Source organism: Vanellus vanellus (assembly GCF_965231255.1).
Source record: "Vanellus vanellus genome assembly, chromosome: 1".
NCBI lineage: Eukaryota > Metazoa > Chordata > Aves > Charadriiformes > Charadriidae > Vanellus > Vanellus vanellus.
In genome coordinates, this window is record NC_138905.1 from 45080866 (window position 1) to 45101384 (window position 20519).

At 39.0% G+C, this 20519-nt stretch overlaps 1 protein-coding gene across 2 annotated transcripts in view; it reads right to left on the reverse strand.

Moving 5' to 3' along the window:
* The window catches only part of LIN7A (lin-7 homolog A, crumbs cell polarity complex component), a gene marked incomplete at its 5' end in the record, with an annotated part of 47565 nt that overhangs the window by 14999 nt on the left and 12047 nt on the right, over positions 1 to 20519 (reverse strand). For both annotated transcript variants that reach the window (XM_082498546.1, XM_082498547.1), the window contains one exon: positions 12527 to 12645. In XM_082498546.1, coding sequence (XP_082354672.1) covers positions 12527 to 12645 — 119 coding nt within the window. The remainder of the gene's footprint in view (positions 1 to 12526; positions 12646 to 20519) is intronic.

The window sequence follows — 20519 nt, forward strand, 5'->3', positions numbered from 1 at the left end:
CATTTCTGCTGAATTCTTCAAGTTACAATTTAATTAAACAGATTTCGTTCCATTAACTTCTGTAAGAGGTAGTCAGTGCTTCCTCCCCTGATGAAATATTACATAATTCTAAGTGCAACCGTACCTACAATAATGATGCTCAACAGACATTAGGACAACTTGGTCTAAACATATGAAGGGAAGAGGCGAGGCAGAAATTACTTTACAGCAATGAAAAAGTGTTTAAGAAAACCCCAAAACAAAACCCTTCAGATTTTTTAGGGTTTAGATTCTTTAGTGCATCTGCCATATTATTTATTGCTTCAATGTAGAAGAGAATTGTATATCTGTTTTTTGAAGAAGTCTTTCAAGGAAGGGAAGACAGGAGCCTGACAGACAGCACAGAGGGGAGAGTTAGCGTGAGAATAACCAGTGCAAGGAAGACATAACTGGTTTCACTGCATTTATGTAGTCCTGTCAATGGAACAGTATACATGTGTGCATCCTTGCAGAACTGAGGCTAAGCTATAAAAGAGAAATAATTATTTACTTACACCTCAGTATGATGCTTCTGCCATCAAGTATGCTGGATCCCTGCCTTCCTAATTACCTTCGTATGTTGGAATGGATGAAGCAAATATTTCCGCCTTCTAAGATGTTAATTGGAAAGGAATATCTCAATCAGTCTTTTAACATGGTGAGAAGACCTCATGTCTGTGTGCGTGTGCTTTATTCAGCATAGCTGCTGGCCTCTCTCCTCCCCTCTTCCCCAAATCTACAGCTGATTTTCAGATCTTCAGGCCCCTTCTGACCTAAGCGGTAAGACCCATATGTTTCATCTCATTTGGTGTGTGTGGGCCCGTCCTTGGGGCAGGAGGACACCTGCACTTGTGACAGGGAGAAGTAACAGTGCAAAGGTACACTGGAGAGCTGTTGACCTCCACTGCGGTGCCTGTGAATGCCTTGTTTCTGAGGGCAAACTTCCAACTGCAGCACAAATCAGTTGTGCCTCCCCCACCCCCCCCCCCCATGTTTACATAATTTTTACCTCTTCACATTCTGTTTGGCATTTTTTCCTTCCCTGTAACCTCTTGCCTGTATTCTCCATTCTTAATCCAATACATTTATGTCTGTGGAAGGGAATGGATTGGTTGGTATGCCTGAACAGACTACCCCAGAGCTGTACATCAGCACTCAATTCAGATCATACTTCTACTACATCAGTGGTCAAGAATGTTTTAAACGCTACAAAGATCAGGAGTGACCCTTAACCTCTTGTACACCATAAACCATGGAACCTCACCTGGTAATTTTTGCACCAATCAAAATTTTTTCTTGAACTACAGAGCCTTTAGAAAGGTCTGTGAATTTCAAGCCTCCAGCTTGTTTAGGAAATTGGTGAACCGCTTAACAGCATTTCCATTAAAAATGGCTAAATTTGTCCAACTTCAAGTTATAACTGTGGGATGGAATTGGGTCTTTTTCATCTCTTTTGGTAATCTTTCCTTCTTCTCCACTGGAAGTATTTGTAGGTCTCTGTCTTATTTTGGATTTCTATGCCCTTTATGATAGGTTTCTTGAGATTTAAAACAGTATTTGCTTTTCTACAAAACAACCCACAAACCGATCTAATTGTCCGTTCGAGATGACACCTGAACAGACGAGCACATACAAGAAGAAAAACACAGGCAGCAGCATAAATAAGCAGTGTGGAGGTATGCAGCTTACCAGATCACCCTTCCTCTTTCACGGTGACTTTTTACCTCTGTAACCTTACTCAAACTCAAACCCAATGTAATGGAATGCTTCCATTCAGCCATAAACCTGTGATAGTTCAATGAAAATGGAAAATCTCTAGTGATGGTGTGTTTATCTTTAGTGTTGTATTTCTTGAATATCAAGTGGAATTTCTGGCTTTGTGCCTGTGTTCTACATTTCAAAATTATCTCTTGTGATAAGCATGCTCAGGAAAGCATGCCTACATCATAAAAGCACGTTTTCTCCACCAAAGCTACAGCCTCTAGCTAAGATACTGTACTAAACACGGTCATACACCTTAGTCCAGAAGACAGTCATTCCACAGGAAAGTTGAAAGCAGTCTGATTTTCTTTTCTATCTCAGTTGACTCAAAAAAAAATATTAGCATTGTTCTTTCATTGTGTTAATAGCTACTTTTATCCTTGATAGTTAATTACAAAAATGGGGAAGGGAGTATTCTGGCTGACTGAAGAGAATTTGACAAGACTGTATTTTTAAATCCCAGGCCTTGCAGAGGACATTGACAACCTCAGAAAACCACCGGCTGTGGAAGAACACCATGGATGCCACCTACACACACTACAGCTTCAAGGTTATGATAAACTTAGATTCTTCTTAAATGTGATCGTTTGAGCAAATGAATCACAAAGGCCCATTTTTTTTACGAGTTTGATTAATCTTGACAGAAGCAGAATTAGGCAATCTCACACCCATGTTCAAAGTGTATGCTGTACATCATCTTCATTCTGCCTCTGAGAGCAAACTGACAAAAGGACTTCTTTTGTCAATATCAAAAGGACAAGACCATGGATGCCTGTGAGTATGGTGATGTTCAAATGGTTGAAAAGTACCTTTGAGGGGAAGGCATGTGATATATTATGATTCCATGATTATAGGGCTTCCTGGAAGAACCAAAATCTTTATTACATAAGTTATTTCCTGCGGCTACTGAATTTGGACAACTTGTAGAAGAAGCTGCTTTGTGACAACTAGTCTGTATTAATGAGCTATTTATATCTGACAGAATGTGGTCATTCAAGGTTGCTGGCATTCTGAATATTTTTACATGATAAGCTTTCATTAGCCTGTGAGAATTTACATGTTTGCGTCAGGAAAACTGTTAGTGTCCATTTTCAAAACCAAACATCTGTATCATTTTCACAATTATCATAACAATCCCTTTCCATGAAGTAACACTGCATGGATGTTGCCACATGCAGTAGGGATGCTAACCCATTAAAGAGCTCAAGCCTGTAAATGAAACTCAGTCTTGTTTAACAACCTGAGGACATGAGACAGTTTTAATTTCAGAACACGTGGAAGAAATATTATGAATGTTGCCTTTTACATTTTCATAGAGGATATTTTATTTAAGTTTCCTTCTTTGGGGGGTGGGGTTTATAGAGGAAACTAGGTCAGTTTTAGCAAAGTGAAAAAACTAATCCGAATCTTGATGCATTATTAAGCTGTCCTTAGGCAGTAGGAAAAAAACAGCACAGGCCTGAAACACTGTTAAAAATAAATGGAGTATAATCACCGTAAGGGTATAATATTTTAATTTAGGGTGGAACACTTCATGAAGGCTCCAGCTAAAATGCCAAGATATTACTTGCTCTGGCATTTTTTTCATTTTTTTTGCGTGGAAAAGGGTGGTGCTCACTCTGCTCTGACAGTATCTGTGTTGCTGCCTGAAAGCTGAATCACGTTTTGGACCCCGAGTTCTCGCCATATGAGGCTCCGCCTGTCCAAGAAACAACCCAACAGGGGTTACATGCTGAGGCCAGAATCTCTTTCCTCCCTTCTGCGCGAGCAGAAGAACATAGCAGATGTACCAGGAAATGCATGCTGTCACATCCTCTGCACATATTGGGTAAGTCAGCTGAAACACTCCTGGTGTTGCTGTTAGGACACACAAGACCTCTGTGTGCCCCCTCTTCTTCCCTCCAATGTTGATTCTGTCTGGAAATGTCACTCTGACACTGCAAAGTCAATAGCATGTTGCTCGGCACACTCTTAAGAATAATGAGAAATAGACTTTTATTTGCAAATAAAAATTACTTATATGAGGAACAACAAAAATATGATTGGGTAATTTAGGTTTTTTCATGTCCCTCCCACACTGTTCTATGCTCTAAGTCAATGGCAACTATGATCCAGCGTCTTTGAAGATGGTGTTACAGGTGTCTCAGAAATTGTATGCTTTGAAATAACTAAACCTTAGCAAAATACTGTCCTAGAAGTCTCTTTTGCTGCTTCTACTGCAACACACAGGGATCAAAAGATACAGCAACATGTGCGATTAGTTAATTCCTGTAAGATCACTTGGAAATCATAGCTTATAATTTAAAACTCTCTTTCTTAGACCTTACTGCCAGTTACTTTTGAGTTCAAAAATAACCCAAGCATTAATAAACACTAATTTCCTCCACTTTATCAGTAAGTCGGTATATGCCGTTGGGGCTGCTGTATGCAATAGCCATATTCTAAACTTTAACAGATTTGTCAAAACCATGCCAAAATCAGCACGTGGAGGAAACATGAGATGATCTGAGCCTGTCATGCGAGTTTATCACAAGTGTTCCTATTGAGCTGAGAAGGCAGAGAGAAGGAAGGAAACTGCTGATGTTTCTTGTTTTAAATACCAACAAAAAATGTAACTAAAATGGAGTTTAAAAACAGTTTTACAATTTCTTTTCTATTCTGAAGGCACAATTAAAAAATGGAGATTGAGCAGCATTTCTCAGGGGTCTCATCAGTGACATCAGTTAAGCAGGGGCAGGGGGATACTGCGGCTCCATCAAGGCAGAAACGGTACGGTGGCTTCTAGCAACCTATAAGCGTAAATATTCCTTGGTAGTTCACCTTGCTGCTGATTTCTCCCAAGAGAAAGAAGCAGGTTTGAGATGAACTGCAGCAGAGGCTATTCTGTTTATTCTTAGGAGTTTTCTGTAAGCAAATAGGATACTGCAACAATAAACTAAAATGATAATGTGAGGAAAACACAAAAAGATGCTGAGATGTACCACCCATGTTACACTGGAGTCACCTTCTGCAGCATATGCAACTCGGCCTTGTGTAGAACTAAGAACATCACCTGAGCACCACTCACCACAGAGTTTTAGTAAATATGGTACAGCAAGCCACATAAACTGTGATAGGAACAAGATATGTCACTGCTTTGATTCTATACATTGCAGGACTCGTGAAGCACTAAAATATTTATCTTTTGTGAAAGGCACAACTATGCAAGCAGAGCACAAATGTGAGTAGATATATAGCCATCAGCTGACTCTCAAAATTGATCTTTAATCAAAACCAATGGGAGAAAGCACTGATTAAAGACCAGCGATATGGTCTGGCCCCAGATTCTGGGGTACTACATCTGCGAAATCAATGTATTTAGCTCAAGGCAGCTAAAAAAAAGTGACAACAGCAGCTGTTTTAAATCTCCTGCAGTGAAGTCATGGGAAGTCATAGGGACTTAGTAATTGCACAGAAGCTTAATAATGCCTTCTTTCAGACAATGCTTGGGCAGCTTTGTAAATTCATATAATTGCCATTAATGAAGGCCATCTGCTGAGTGACAAGGTAATCATTCTAAAAGTTCTCATTCATGCCATCCAGGGCTTGCTAACAACAGAGCAATGCTTCTATCATTTATGGTAAAGTGGTAAATGAAACTTCATTGTTTTTCAAGATTTGCGTAATTTCTAGTTACATTCACTCTAAAACATAGCACACATTTGAACACAGTAGCACAATTGAAAAAATATTCTGTGTTTACTGCTAACTTAAGGTTTCCACTGAACTTTCTAAACGCTTAATACAGCATGGCAGCAAGACAAAAAGCAAGCAGCCCGTCTTTTGAAATTTGATTTTTTTCTGCCCTAATTTACATACATTACAAATCCTTCTCTCAACTAAATATAGATACAGTACTTGTAACCAGTAGAGGGAAAGCAAAACTCTGTAAAACCTGAAAACATTATTACTTTGCTATACTGTCATCTTTGAATGAAGTTAAGTAATGCCGTTTCCAAACAGTGATTGAGGTACTTATTTAGCCAAAGTTTTTACCACTATGTTATACGGCATTTCATTGCTAGGACACTGATAATGGAAAAGGGATGGAAAGGCACAGAAGAAGGCTCTTGCAAATGCTACACAGCCCAAGAACTGAGCGACCGCTGTACTGGTTCAACTGACATTATGATCCACCCCAATGTCTAAAAAAAGATAAAATGCCGAAACTTTACAATTAGCAACCAGGAATGCAAAATGCAATGAAAAGGTACAAATCAATCCATGCATAAGCATTGGAAAATCCGAATGAATTTGGTCAATTTGCACAATTCCGTATTTGCCGCTGCATGAGTGCTACTGCTGAATTAATGGTGCAGTAATTGTGAATAAGCAATCTGGAATACCAGAACAAGGTATAACAAGGTATCAGATTAGCCTGAAGAGAACTTTGCTTCCCAGCCAGTCTAATGGGGCATCATGCTAATAGAACCATACTGCTTTTATGACCCGAGTTACAAATCTGAGCTGAAAAATCTTGCTTGCTTTACTCATATGAGTTGTCCTATTGCCCTTTTGTTTACTAATTGCCTTATTAGTAAGTCCAACATACCACTTTTGCTTAATCCTGACCAACATCTCCGTTTGCATGGGTAAATGTGACAGCAGGGGACTTTAGATGTCTGGCTTCCTACTGAGCCTTAATCACAGTTCTGTGCTGTGAATTATAGCGATAAGTCTTCTCGACACACACATGTATTTTTTTTTCCCCCGAAGTTGCATCTTCTAACTTAAAGACTTCAAAAGCTGGGCTTGCCCTGCGGAGATGAGAGACTGACTGGAACTGTATTTCTCCTCCTGTAACAAATATTCAGCTCCCAGGGAAAAGAAAGAGCGACTCAGGGCAGGATTTGAACTTTGGGGCTGCCCTCTGTGCCAACCAAGAAGGTTTGGCCTGATGAGCCTCTATTTTTACCGGGCACGGATTCATCAGGCAGAAAATAATGAAGCTCGGCTTTCAGAAGCTAAATCTGGGAGGTAGAGGAACAGTATTGTATTGCAAACTGATCAAACAAATCTTGGGATTCTTGAAACACAACAAAACCGGGACTTTAAATGACTCCTACATTAAAATCCCAAATGAACATTTTTAGTAAAAGAATTCATGAGAAGTTTCACCTGCGTCCAGGTAGGACCCAGACTGTGACATTTAGTACAGCCCATTAAAATAGAGTACACCACCATACTGGGATAACTGAAGTGAACAGCTAAGGGTTCCAGCCAGCCTCCTGCTGTCACACACTGCATCACAGCAATGTAATGAGCACAGCATCACCAGACTCAGCTTTCACCACCCAGCAGCCTTCTTCTGGTTCCCTAATATTTGCAAAGACATATATAAGGGTTAATAACAAAAAGCGCAGGTAGGCAGCTTGAAGAAGTGAGAAGATAATAACACATTGCATATCAGCAGCACTGGGATTACAGGCGTTCAGATTGCTAAAGCATGAAAATGAAAATTATTAATTAAAGGAAATAATTCCAATATACCAACTAGGCTTGCTGAACTATCCTACCTAGCATATAGTGCTATAGTTTTTAGTGTTATAGAACATAATCAAATACATCTCTAAAGCAAGTGGGGGGCATCCAGACCTTATCAGAAATGGGTCAGTGTTCTGCCACTGCCATTTTTTTGTCTGTAAGTCACTAGTGGTCTTTAAATGTCCAGGATGCTCTGTCCACAAGACATTTTTATAGTAAGTTTAAAAGTTTTAAACTACTGAAATAGAAACTGAACTATCTTCAAAGACAACATGCTGTTCCACAGGCTAATTTTATAGAAAACATACAACAGTCGAGTATTTTGTGTTGACTGCTTCCTCTTTTAATAAATGATTGTCAGTGATGCTGCCCTGAAAAAGTGCTTTTCTGCGATGACCTGATATTTTGGTGGGAGTCATAAGATAACAGAATGTAGTAATGGTTATTTTTGTGAGTCTTTCTGATGTGATTACTTTTGGTATTGATAAATGTTTCATCATAGATATTTACCAGTCAGATTTTCTTTTAAATAATATCCACGCAGAAAAACATTAGATTTAATCTTGAAATGGAAAATGTGGTAGCGAAGGAAGGCTAGAAGGAAAGCGAGACACACCTGAATTTTACACTACTATTTAACATACAGAAATAGAAGCTTGAGAATCAATCTGAAAGAAAACTTCTGCTCATCAGGAGATGCATGGGTTTATCAAGCTGTGTCATTACTCTCCTGGCATTTCAGTACCGATTACCAGATATTAACAGTAAATGAAATTCCCATAATCTGCTAAGGTATGTGTCACGATTTCTGCTGGGATGGGGTTGACTTTCTTGCTAGCAGCTAGTATAGTGCTGTGTTTTGGATTTGGGATGAGAATAGTGTTGGTAGCACACTAATGTTTTTGGTTGTAGCTAAGCACTCAAGGCCTTTTCTGCTCCTCACACCACCCCACCAGCGAGGAGGCTGGGAGTGCACAAGAAGTCAGGAAGAGATACATCCGGGACAGCTGACCCCAACTGACCAAAGGACTATTCCATATCGTATGACATCATGCTCAGTATATAAAGCTGGGGGAAGAAGAAAGAAGGGGGGGACATTCGAAATTATGGCATTTGTCTTCCCAAGTAACCATTACATGTGATGGAGCCCTGCTTTCCTGGACACGGCTGAACACCTGCCTGCTGATGGGAAGTAGTGGATGAACTACTTGTTTTATTTTGCTTGTTTGCGCAGCTTTTGCTCTATCTATGAAATTGTCTTTATCTCAACCCACAAGTTTTTTCTTACTTTTACTCTTCTGATTCTCTCCCCGATACCAACTGGGGGGAGGGAGTGAGCAGCTGCGTGGTCCTAGTTGCTGGCTGGGCTTAAACCATGACAGTATGCCACATTTTCTTGTTGATGATTTAGTGTGTTTTGCTCAACTGTTTATTCTATCTTCTGTGCCTATAGATCTTTACAGTTTCTTGCCAGACCAGAAGTTCACCTTATCTTACAGTTCTCATAACTTCCTTTTTACTGACTTACAGCAATTAAAGTCACTTTTCAGGTTGTCTAGTTTTATGTTGCATGTGAATATACCTTCTCCGTAGTTCAATTATGCATTCACTTTTGTAGCCTTGCCCTTCATCTATTCCAGGAACCCCCTGGGAATCAGAAGACAGTAACATAGCAACAGCTTTGAATACACAGCAAAAACACATGGAAGGGTAAAGGACTTAATGGTATAATGGACAAGATTTATGCATCTTTTGCCAGGTGACAAGGCTATAGAAGGCTAATTAATCTTCATGTAGCTAGGGAGCTTTTGAAACAAGTAATTTTAAAATGCAATTATTTTTTTTTTTTTTCAAAATTCAATTTTAATGTGACCAGACTTCGGTTAACTTGTTATCTGGTTTGGGGGTCTTCAGGTGAAAAGGAAATACTGAGCCATTACGTACTTAAATTATTTCCAGAGCTAATACATATTCTTGTCTAGTGCCAGACAGAATATTTCAGTCGGTGGTACTTATATTTAGCTAAGTGAGAACCATTAATCACCATTTCCTTACATAGCATCCAAGAAAAATGCCGAAGTACTTATATTTCAATTTCATTCACTCAGTTACTTCAAAAAGATTTTATTTCTATGGGATATTAGTGCAAGGATTTGAATTGGCGGGTTGATTTGCTAAATAAGTTCCCATAAATACAATTCATTACATCCCTTTAATAGATTCCTACACATAAGTTTGGAATGTATGTCATCTAACAAAATACCTCATACTTTCAAAGGCTAATTGATCATAAAAGTGATCTCCTGCTTCTGTAGTTAAAGAATTCCTACTTATAGAAGGGACAAGTCACATTCAATCAATACTATGTGGATTATAGCTTATCTTTGATCATTTTACCTGCATTCAGCCTAATACTGAGTTTCTCTGGGATGTACTTTAACAATCAAACTCACTGAACAGTTAAGTATCCAAAAAGACTGGAAAAGAAAATGTTTATTTCCCAAAGCTCCTCTGTTATGAAGTTTATAGGACTACAGGAGTCAGCCTTAACCTCTTTACTAGATTTTCTGATGAAAGTTAGGCTCAGATCTTGTATTATACACTGAACACACTACACTGCAGATCTGAATCTCTGCATAGGTATAATAAGCGGCCTCTTCCAGAATTTGCATACTAATACAAAGCCTGCCACTGCTCCTCATCCCATTTCCATTACTCTTACCTACTGCTCACACCTGGTCTGCTTCACTGCTTTCTGCAGGAAGGCTGTTGTGTTCTAAACAACTCCCACTTTTCTTGTTACTTCCAAATGACTGCTGTCCCTTCTTTTGTGAAGGTGAACAACTTTTCTGCTCTAGTCTATGTAGGTGCTAATAGAGGGAGTTAAGAGCTAGTTGCCAAACTCTCATGTTTTGTACTCGGGATAAGAGAAGATAAACAACGGGAGGGAGCATCTGCAGGGAGATTTCTGTCTAGCCTCAGCTATCTCAAGCTCAAATATGCTTAGAAAAGACTGTGCTGGTCAATAAAGTAGCTATCAGTCTTTCATAAACTCCAGTGTACGTGAAGGACATGCAAGAAGGGCACCCTTGATTAATGGCAAGACACAGCTCAGATATCCTCCAAGTTCTTGCTACAGTGGCCAAAATATTCCACGCTTTTCTTATTAGCTTTTAAAAGAAAAAAAAAAAGGAAGACACTATCTTCTGCAATTTTCCAACAACTCTTCAACTGGTGGAAAAAAAGAGAGTTACAGTGTAAACATTTGCCAAGAGCTTAATGTAAATAACTGAAAAGAGGAGCCACGTGTTGAACAACCTTAGGTACTAGCAATGTATACATGTCAATTCTCCCACTCTCCCTCAATGAAAAGATTTGTTATCGCGCCTTTTATATTTGAAGATTTCTTCTAAGAAAAGATTTACATACATAGTGATGAATGGCATTAACAATCTTTTTGTGTGTAGAAATTTTGTTCTGACTGTGATACATTAAATAGGTTATATTATATATATAATATAATTTAAAAGAAATAAATGTTGTTGTTTATGAAGTTGGTAGCACTGATGTAACAGTTCATTCATCGTCACTCAATTCTTGTGTATCAGCTAGCTTCAGGCTTCTTAAAGTGACTATTATTTGATTGTAAGAATCTAACAGTAATTAGTCTGTCATGAGCAGGTTGTCTTTACACAACACTCTATAAAGACCTTTTGTGCCACTGAGATGATTTTGTCAAAATCTACTTTCAGTTCACTGAACTGAGAATGCATTTGTCTAAGTCATTTTCCTACTTCCTAGGCTCTGTACCTGTTTCAACAAGCTTTTTGTTTGCTCCTGCTAAGACTATTTTCCAGAGATGAGTATAAATTTGATTTCACTGATGATGCTGCAAAGACTGAAAGTTGCCTTTAACAACTGGAGTGCCAGGCTCTGCTATCTGGAAAAAAAGAACCAAAACCAACCCCACAACTTTTCAATGCTCTGTGGTCAATTAAAGAAGCATTTAGTTGGTTAAATGAAAGGACTAGTCAGAATATCAGCTTTTCAGGGTACATAGTGCCACTATTTATTGTCATGGAACACTATTCCTTTTAAAAAGTCTTGAAAACTGCCATTTATTTAAGTGGAAGCCTCTCTCTGTTTCTCACATTGAAGAATATATTCCATAAAATAAAGAGCATGTTGCATTTTGCTTATTAAACTAATGTTTGTTCCTCTCTTTCTTCCTTCCAGCCACCCAGCAGTCCACTCAATCAATGCGCTGCTGTTGCCTAGTTATCAGTAGTTCAATCCTGCTACCATCGAGGGAACATTAGATTCCCCATTGATTTCAGCAAGGGGGGATTAGTTCCAGGCAACAGACAGATAGACAGAAGTTCTTACAGATTTTCTGCTGAAAAGATGTTGCTTTCATTAGGGCATTTAGAGCTGCTTCTGTTTGGCAGGCTAACAGCGCTCAGTTTAGTCGGTAAGTCTGACATAATGTATTAATTCATGGTTTCTGTCTAAGAGATTTCTAACAACACAAGTATTTGTAATTTAACTACTTTAAAGGTAATGCTTGTATGCATGTAGGAAGGAGGGGTGCTTCTTCTCTAGCCTGACTAGAAGAAAACAATCATCATTTATCTACTGTTGGGCAGAGCTTAGGAAGGCCCTGACCATGGCTGGCAGGGTAGTGATCACAGTTCTTAGCAATTTGACAAGGATTTCTGACACGTGGAGCAAGGCCCACTGGGACCTGACCACTGACTTCAGTGGCAAGATTCCTGTCAGCTTCAGTTAACTTCAGTGCTTGCACCATTTGTCTCTCACTGCAATCTGATTTTATCAGCACATCCCTATCACACACCTGAGCTCAAAGGAGAGGCATTTAAGCTTGCACTGACTCAAGTTGGCATGTCCCCATATCCCAGCACAGTGCTGTACAGGTTAGCACAGACCTTGAAACAGCATGAGCAGAATACTAAAGTACTAATTAATCACCCTTTCTCCTTAGCAAGGCTAATTGCCTCAGGCTTGATGCCTTGCTGACGCAACTGCTCTTGTGTCTGCTTTTCAGTAACTTCAGCATTCTGCATGGTAGCAGACAGCTACAGACACATCTCACATCCATCATCCTTTATACAGGGCACTCCTGCTTCTCCAGCACCGAAAGGCAAATATACTTTTCAGGAGTGGGATATTATTCTGAGAAATAACTAAAAATCTCAATTCATACCTCTCTGATAGCTGTACAAAACTCACTCTGCAGCACCTTCTTTAGGGACTGTAGCTTGTGTACTGGTACTTCTCCAGATTCTTGCAGTTTCTCCAGCAACTCAATTGCTCTTGCAACATCTAAGTGGGGACAAAAAAAGGAATACAGATCAGTACAAACAGTGACTAATACGTGACTAAAAGGGGCACAATGATGGTCACTTTAAATTTAAAATCAGCTTTACCAACATATACTGTATTAACCTTGTGTTATACCAGCCTCAGCTAGTCAACGCCGCTGCTGTTCAGAAATCCAAATCCCAAAGTATGAACAAACCACACATGTACATGTACAACAGACACACAGAGAGGTTCGGTCTTAGTTGCAAACATTAATTGGAACAAAGCTACCAGTTCAAAGCAGCTAATCCGTATTAGCAGACCTGAAATATTTCTTACTTTCTGCATAAGAGAAAGTAGCACAGGAACAGTATGGGGCCTACATTCAGAAAGTCTGAAAGAATGAAGCTGAGTCCTTATGTAAGCACCCTCAAGATGACAACACCTAAGAAAAGGATTTCAACTTTTCTTCTCATAAATCTAAATCTCAATACCAACAACTGATGAACAAAGTCTTCTAGAGACAAGTAAAATCTGCTAGAGGAGAATGGGAAGTCTGCTAGAGAAGAGTAAATATGTAAGGCTCTTGTCTAGGTCTCCAAAGACCTGATGTGCCACACAAAACCTGTACAACCCACAGAAATACATGGAATAATATTTTTGGTAGCCTGAATTCTCCTTAAGCAGCTGTGTATTGCCAGGGGAAAGATCAAAGTGTCTCTGAAGAGCAGTCCAAAAGGCTTAAGTGAGTAGCCATTTTGAGTGGTGAGTGGGAATCTGGTCCAGCCAAACACAGTCCATGCCCTCACTCTCACAGTATTTTCCCTCTTTAACAACTAGTTTCTAATTTACACAGTTATTGCTAAGATACATATTAAAAAAAACCCAACCCGTGAGATGCCCAATCATCCTTTATGGCTGGGGACACAAAGGCACAAGAAAATAGTGACTGGTCTCATGGAGGCTAGCCTAGTCAAGCAAGGGATGCACACATTGGGAGTGAACTAAGCAATATGCATCCTGGTCAGTCTTCAGGATGGTACAGCTTAATAGAAGGTCTTTTCCTACTGTGCCATTTAACACTTTCAGATCTTCCTGTAAATTTGCTCATACAGTTGAACCTGGCAATGCTGTTGTCTTGACTGTGCGGTCATTCTCACATCTAGCGTCTCTTGCATAGCTGCTAGAGCCACTACTGGCCAGTTACACCACTCTACTAAAAATAAGTCTGTATCCTAGTGATGACACAAATGCGTAGTACTAAAAGATAAAACAATATTTGAGGCATTTTAATTCTGTGCTTTCACTGCACTAAAAAGAAACAAACACCCTCCCCCCAACCACATAACTCCAAAATGACTACAATGGCTAGAAGCAACCTTATATAATTCTCCTTTCCGATGACAAAGATTGCACTGTTTGTGACTGGGAGATTATGCTAATTGAAACAGTTTTTACAATCCTTGGCTGAGCTATACTGACCAGATGTCTTATACAACAAAGACATGAGAAGTTTTCTGGAAATAGAAAGGAGATGACAGTAGATGAGCTACAATGGGAATAAAATCGTAACTGTATATTTGCAATTATAAGAAATTAATTACTATCCAGTGGCATCAGTGTTAGGAAAAGAGAAGATGACACCTCAAAGAATTCACAACCTAATTAAAAGAAGCCAGCAACTGGTCAGCATGGTAGGTTGTGCCATAGTAGATTAACACCCAAACAATTCTCAAGCTTTTCTGCAGGCATCTGTCAAAAGACAGCTCTAAGTGTGAGAGGAAGCATGGCAGAAAGCACGCAGTGTTCCTTTCAGAAGGATGTTTCCACTTACTGGGCTGTAGTTCACAATGCAAAGCAGTCTTGGAGCTCACAGGCTTTCAGATGAAACTAACCCCAACCCCGTGTTCAAAGACTGCATCTGTGCTTTTGCTCCAAGCACTGCTTCAACTGCTGGTGGGCATCCAGCCCATGTTACTAGATCACAGTGAGTCTGTAATAACCTCTCTGCACAATGTACTCAATGTGGGTGTGAGGTCCTCAGCACCACCTCTTTTGCTTTGCTGATCTGCCCCCGTTTCTCCACTCCACACTATCTGCTGGTAGAGACATAGCCCATATCATTCAAAAGGGAACATCTGAGAGACAGAGAACTTGGTGTGCTGGGAAAGAGAAGGTCTGGACTGATGAAGCAGGTTTGTGAGCTGCATGTATAGAGATAGCAGTCGAAGCTGTATTTGCAGATAAAAAGGGAAGAGATGATGTGGAGGTGTACCAAGAAAGATCCCTCTATAGCCCTTACTGAAGTGATGATCAGAAAGCTAAGAGGAGACCTGGGGAATAATAAGGCTGTGGACACTGAGAGAAAATGAGATTCTAGAAAGAAGAATATGACTGATGGCAGCTAATACATCAGAGAGGATGGTTTTGTGATTTAAGAACAGGTAAGCAGACTCTTTAGCAAGAACCATTTCAATGTAGTGCAAAAGAATAGCAATGCATTAAATAAAGTATGATGCAACAGACAAACATGATTTTTAATGTTGTTAGTAATAATAATGCCACAATTATTTTAGAAAAAAGCTATCAAATCATTTACCTTGGACGACTTCTTTTAAAGTCTATATCTGCCACCCAAGACTTGCAGTTAGCTAAATATTAAACTCCCACTCCCAGTTATTGGTATCAGTTGGTGCAAACTGGTATGTTAGACAGCACAAAGCAATTAGATGATTTATTCTGAATAAGCTTCAGCAGCCTACCATAATAGATCAGATAAGGCCTCTGAAATTCACGTGATACATGATAGCTATTTAGATAGTCTAAATCGGACCGGGGTCTTTGCTGCTGCCAGTCCAGGTGAGAACTGTCTTTCCCTATCACCAGCTACACTTGTAGAAGGTCAGTGCCACAGATGACAGACTGGTTACTATCTTACACTTCTTGCATCTCCACACCTGGAAATTCTGTAAATCTTTCCACATTTGCTAAGGTTCTGAACTGAATGATATTCAATGAAAGATTTGTGCTGACTGAGAAATGTTATGATCCAGAAGGAAACATAAATAGCTTTAGGTGCGTTGATCAATTTAAAAGACTTAAGTACACGTCTAAACATTTCCCTAGGGCATGTACCACACTCTAGATGGTAATTAATCACTTCTAAAGTGAGGAGTGTTACAATACAAATGATAAATTCATATTCCAGTTCAAAAATCTGCATGAAATTAATGGGCATTCAGTATGTGCATTCATATGGAAAACTGGGCACTAAGTTGTCATTTGCCAATACTAGAATACTTTGTGATTAATAAGTGGTTTGGGGTACAGACAAGACAAGAGTATCCCCAAAAGTATCCCAAGAGCATTCTGATTTTCCACACTTCCAAATTCATCCAACACGCTAAAATGCATGAATGCTGTTACCCAAGTTCTTGCTTTGATTTATTATTCACCTCTCATATCTGTTAACAATAAGCAGTCTTCTTTCTCTTGTCACAATTAGGCCCATAGTTTGCTCAATTTGGCAATGACTTGCGGGATATTGCTCAAGGTAGAGAGAATACAGAATAATAAAAAGCTTCATGGGATAAAATTATAGAATGAAAATGCGGCACATGTTCAGGGCCAAAGCTGTTTGTTACCAGCTGAAGCTTTGTCAGGAGCAAAATATAACAGTTGGTACAAAACAGAAGATTTTGAGCAGACTAAAAACGCATAAACATGACTGTTTAAAATATGACCTCATGAAATAGATTGTGTTTCCTTCCATTAATACCTCTGAAGGGGAGACTTGGAATGAATGATTGCTTTAGGACAGGTTAAAAAGTGAAATTTGTCAGTGCACAAGAACTTAAATGACGCATAGACTTTTTGCTGATGGTTCACCCAAGGTCAGTTCCAGCTCAAACTAAAGCAAATGCTTGCTCAAAGAAGTTATATGACCTGCAATGAGAAAGATTTCAAAGTTACGTCAGAAAAAAAGCATATAGCAGGGAATCCACCCCTGCTGAAGTCAATTAGAGTACTGTTATATGTTTGAGAAGGAACGGTATTCCTCTGCTGGGATGTTTTCTTGTCCTCAATCCGTCTTTGATCACAAATGTAACCAGCTTTGCTTGTACACGTTATCACCAAGGAATTGTTCTTAAATACCATTTTCTTACATACTTATGGAAAGTGCAAATTGATGAAAAGAGTGTGTGTGTATTTAAATAGATATGTGTAAAAAAAAATCCCGGAATTATGTTAAACAGTTAAGTTCTATGTAAATAAAATACTCTTGCTATTTATTTCTGATTTGTCCTTCCTTTAAGCAAAGATATTTTTTAAACACAACTTCTGAAAAGGATTGTTTTGCCTACTCTCAAACATTTTCCAAAATATTAATTCCATTATACTAACATTAAACTCATGCTAATGTAATTGAAATCTATCCTCATTTCCGACATTCATTTCCCACAGATTTCGGTGGGAATTTTGAGTAACGGTGTGGGTAGAATTATTCCTCTGTATTCTATGATGAATATACTTTAAAAGGAATATGCAGTTATTTCCCCCTTATATCCAACTGTAACCACATCTTTTCTTTTTTTAATCATTTTTTTCCTCATACATATGCACAATTCTTTTCTCTTCCATTTTATTTAACATTCACTTTCCTTTTTGTCTTCTCATCATCATGCTTGCCTACAGCCTTTCAGGAAATAATACTGATTTCAGTGTGGTGGGTCACATTATCAGTGAAACACAGAGAAGGCAGGGGGCTGTGGGTAGGCGGAACACATTCCATCAAGTGCACTCATCAAAAGAAAAGTATGACTCTCAGAAAAAAATCTCATTTCAAGTGTTCTTTCTGTATTTTCATTTGAATGAAGTTTCATCTGCATTGCTAGTAGGACACAAGCAAGAGGCTGCTACACAAACCCTAAGAGAGGAATCACTAGAACATAGAACTAGCAAGATAGTATACTGTGATAAAAGTGGAACATTCCCATTCAATACTAAATGAAGTTGAATCATGTATACGTGGCCATATAGCATAGTGCAGCTGAAAAAAAAGGTCATCATGCTTAGTTATTGCTTTGTTCCGTTATATATTGTTTTCACTTGCTGATTTTTGTTCAAACAGCTACCAATGTACAACACAGACTGACCTGTTTTACTTGCTGGATGTTTTGAAAAGTAAATGTTATTTCCAATACTTCACAGTTCAGCTCTTACAACTCAAAAGTAAATCATGAATCCACAGAAAGAATCCTGGCTGGTCTGAACTTACTGCTCTTTCACATTACTGCTAAAATTGGGTAGTCCAGGATCCAACATTCTGTGAAAGTTGTCCGGTCTGTGGTTTCTCTCTGGTAAGTTATGTGCAGGGTTTATGTTTGTTTTGATTTAGTCAGATAGGTTAAAAATTATTAGGAAAAATGTAGCAAATGGTTTTAGCATGCTAAATGCTTCCCATTTAATACCAGAGTGACTCTTGAAGAGTGTACTTGCATGCTTTATACTGCAAAATGTGAAAACTCTTGTATATCTACCAGTGTCTCGCCTTCCTCTCTCATGCTAGTCTATGAGTGAGTTACATATTGGTCTGCAGTCCTTAAAATAAATGTATTATCCTTTGATTTAAAAGACTATTAAGCAATTAAAGAGCAGCTACAATGCTGTTTGGGTTCAAATAGTAATTACTCAGAAACAGTATTTCTGTACGCTGATAATTACTCTAGAATCATGCTGTTGGGTTGCTTTCAAAGCTAAAATATGGTGACCGCTTGTTTATTAACAAGATGTTAGAAACAGGCTTCTCACCTCCTTGAGGTCTTCCTACTGTTTTGTTCATCTTAATTCTGGAGACCTTCACTGCATTAGAATGCCAGTTACTAGCAAAAGTGAATGTGCTGCATAAACACCACCCTTTGGTACCTCAAAGAGGTGGAACATCACTAGAAATTGACAGCAAGGATACTCAATAAGTGTCTAAAATATTCACTAGCTTCACCACGACATTACAGAATAATAATCCTGGCAATTTTCAAGCTCTGTTCCGTCGTGCTTGAAGACCTTTAATCAGGCTGAAGGTGAAGAATTTGCATGACATAACAGGTCCTTATAATTGCAGTAGTTTTTCATTCTTCCAATACTTTTGTTCAGGTTTAGTCATTCCTTTAAGCTCAGGAAAATACATTCTAGAATTCTTAATGTTATTCTGTCAACTTTTTATCATAATTCCCAAAGCCTGCATGGGATGCTTTATTATATTTAGCAATCTTCAAACGCTGTCAAATGACAGCAGGTAATCAATGGCTGGGCAATCAGAATTCCACGGTGATTAACAAAGTTCATTCATAATTCATAGCCAGTAGCCCCAGTACACTGTATCAAACTATCTATGTGACTTCACAGTTACCGCACCAGCTTTGGAAAATTTTTAGCGTGCATCTTTTGAAAATTTTCTGTATTAATAGAGCTCTGCTGTCAGTCGCTGTGTTGTACAACATGGCAACTCTTACTCTGGTGTCAAATACCAGACTGCCCACTATGCTTCCATTCACCTCTTTGGTTCCTTACTACCAGCGCAGTGCTCTCCTGAAATACAACAGCTCTTCCGTTAATGTAATACACTCATTCAATCTAATTTGGAGAGTTCAAAAAAATCAAGGCAAAGAGCAGCCTTTTTTACCCAGTGAAGTCAATACGTTTCTCTTGCCCAAAATTTCATGCTGATCATAAGCATAAAGGTGTACTTCACCATGGTAAATCGGACTCGATGTGCAGGAAGCAATGAGCTAAGCTGTTAGAATACAGCAGTATTATTCAACACTTTATACTGTGTATCTGTGAGGTTTATTCAAATTAATTACAACAAGAATAATACCAGTACTTTCATACACTAGTTTAGATGATATAGGTAGTAGTTACAGATTTACTGCAGTGTCACTTTACACTGCTGTGGTCAAACATTACTATGAATGCACAAATAAATATAACAAAGCACAACCATACAGAGCTATCATGATTCATCTTGGAGTGAGGGTTTCAACTCGCCACACATCTGATGTAGACACTGGCAGCTCAGCGACTCACCCTAGACTGCCGTTATAGTCAATGAGGAAAAACAGACACTTTGAGGCTACAATCCATCTGACCTATTTTAGATGAGATGAATCATACTCTGGGAGTGCCTGTTCCCTTTGTTGACTATAAAGGGAGACTAGATGATTAGCTCCAATGTAAATGCCTGCATCCTACGTATTAGGCGTCTACATCAGTATGATGAAACCCACTCTTATTGTCCAGATATATAGTGAATGACTCATGCAAATTTATCTCCATGTGGTCCAGGAGACATCCTACTTCTGAACAGTTACATTTGACAAGAACAGTGTCATTAGCAAGCAGGCTAATGCATTTTTCAGTTAAAGCTTTTAAAAATGCCTTAACCAGTGATTTTATGGATGTTTTTCTTCTTAATGAATGAGAAAAATCAACCATGAAATATGATTGAGTGTATCTCTGTCTGCCTCATTTTGCCTGATGTGAGACGACTGCCCCCCAGTCGCATTAGTGGCATATCCCCATGGGTTTCTACATACATTTCCCCACTGCCTTGGGCCGGCTCATTTTCTTTGGCTACTCATTGAACTGTGTTTTGGTCTATATATTTCCATATGTTTGACCTGCACCCAGGTTCTGTCTGGTTCTAGCTGCTCAGGCACACCACGGGCATCCAAGTTCTCTGCTTCACTCCGTCTCTCAGACACAGAGCCTGTGACCCAGCTGTTGCACATCCCAAGGCAGTGTTATGAGTTTTCCCAGCAGCTTTGGCAGGAACAGCTGAATATGACAGCAAAGGTCTGAGACATTTTGCAAAATTACTTACGGAAAGGACACAG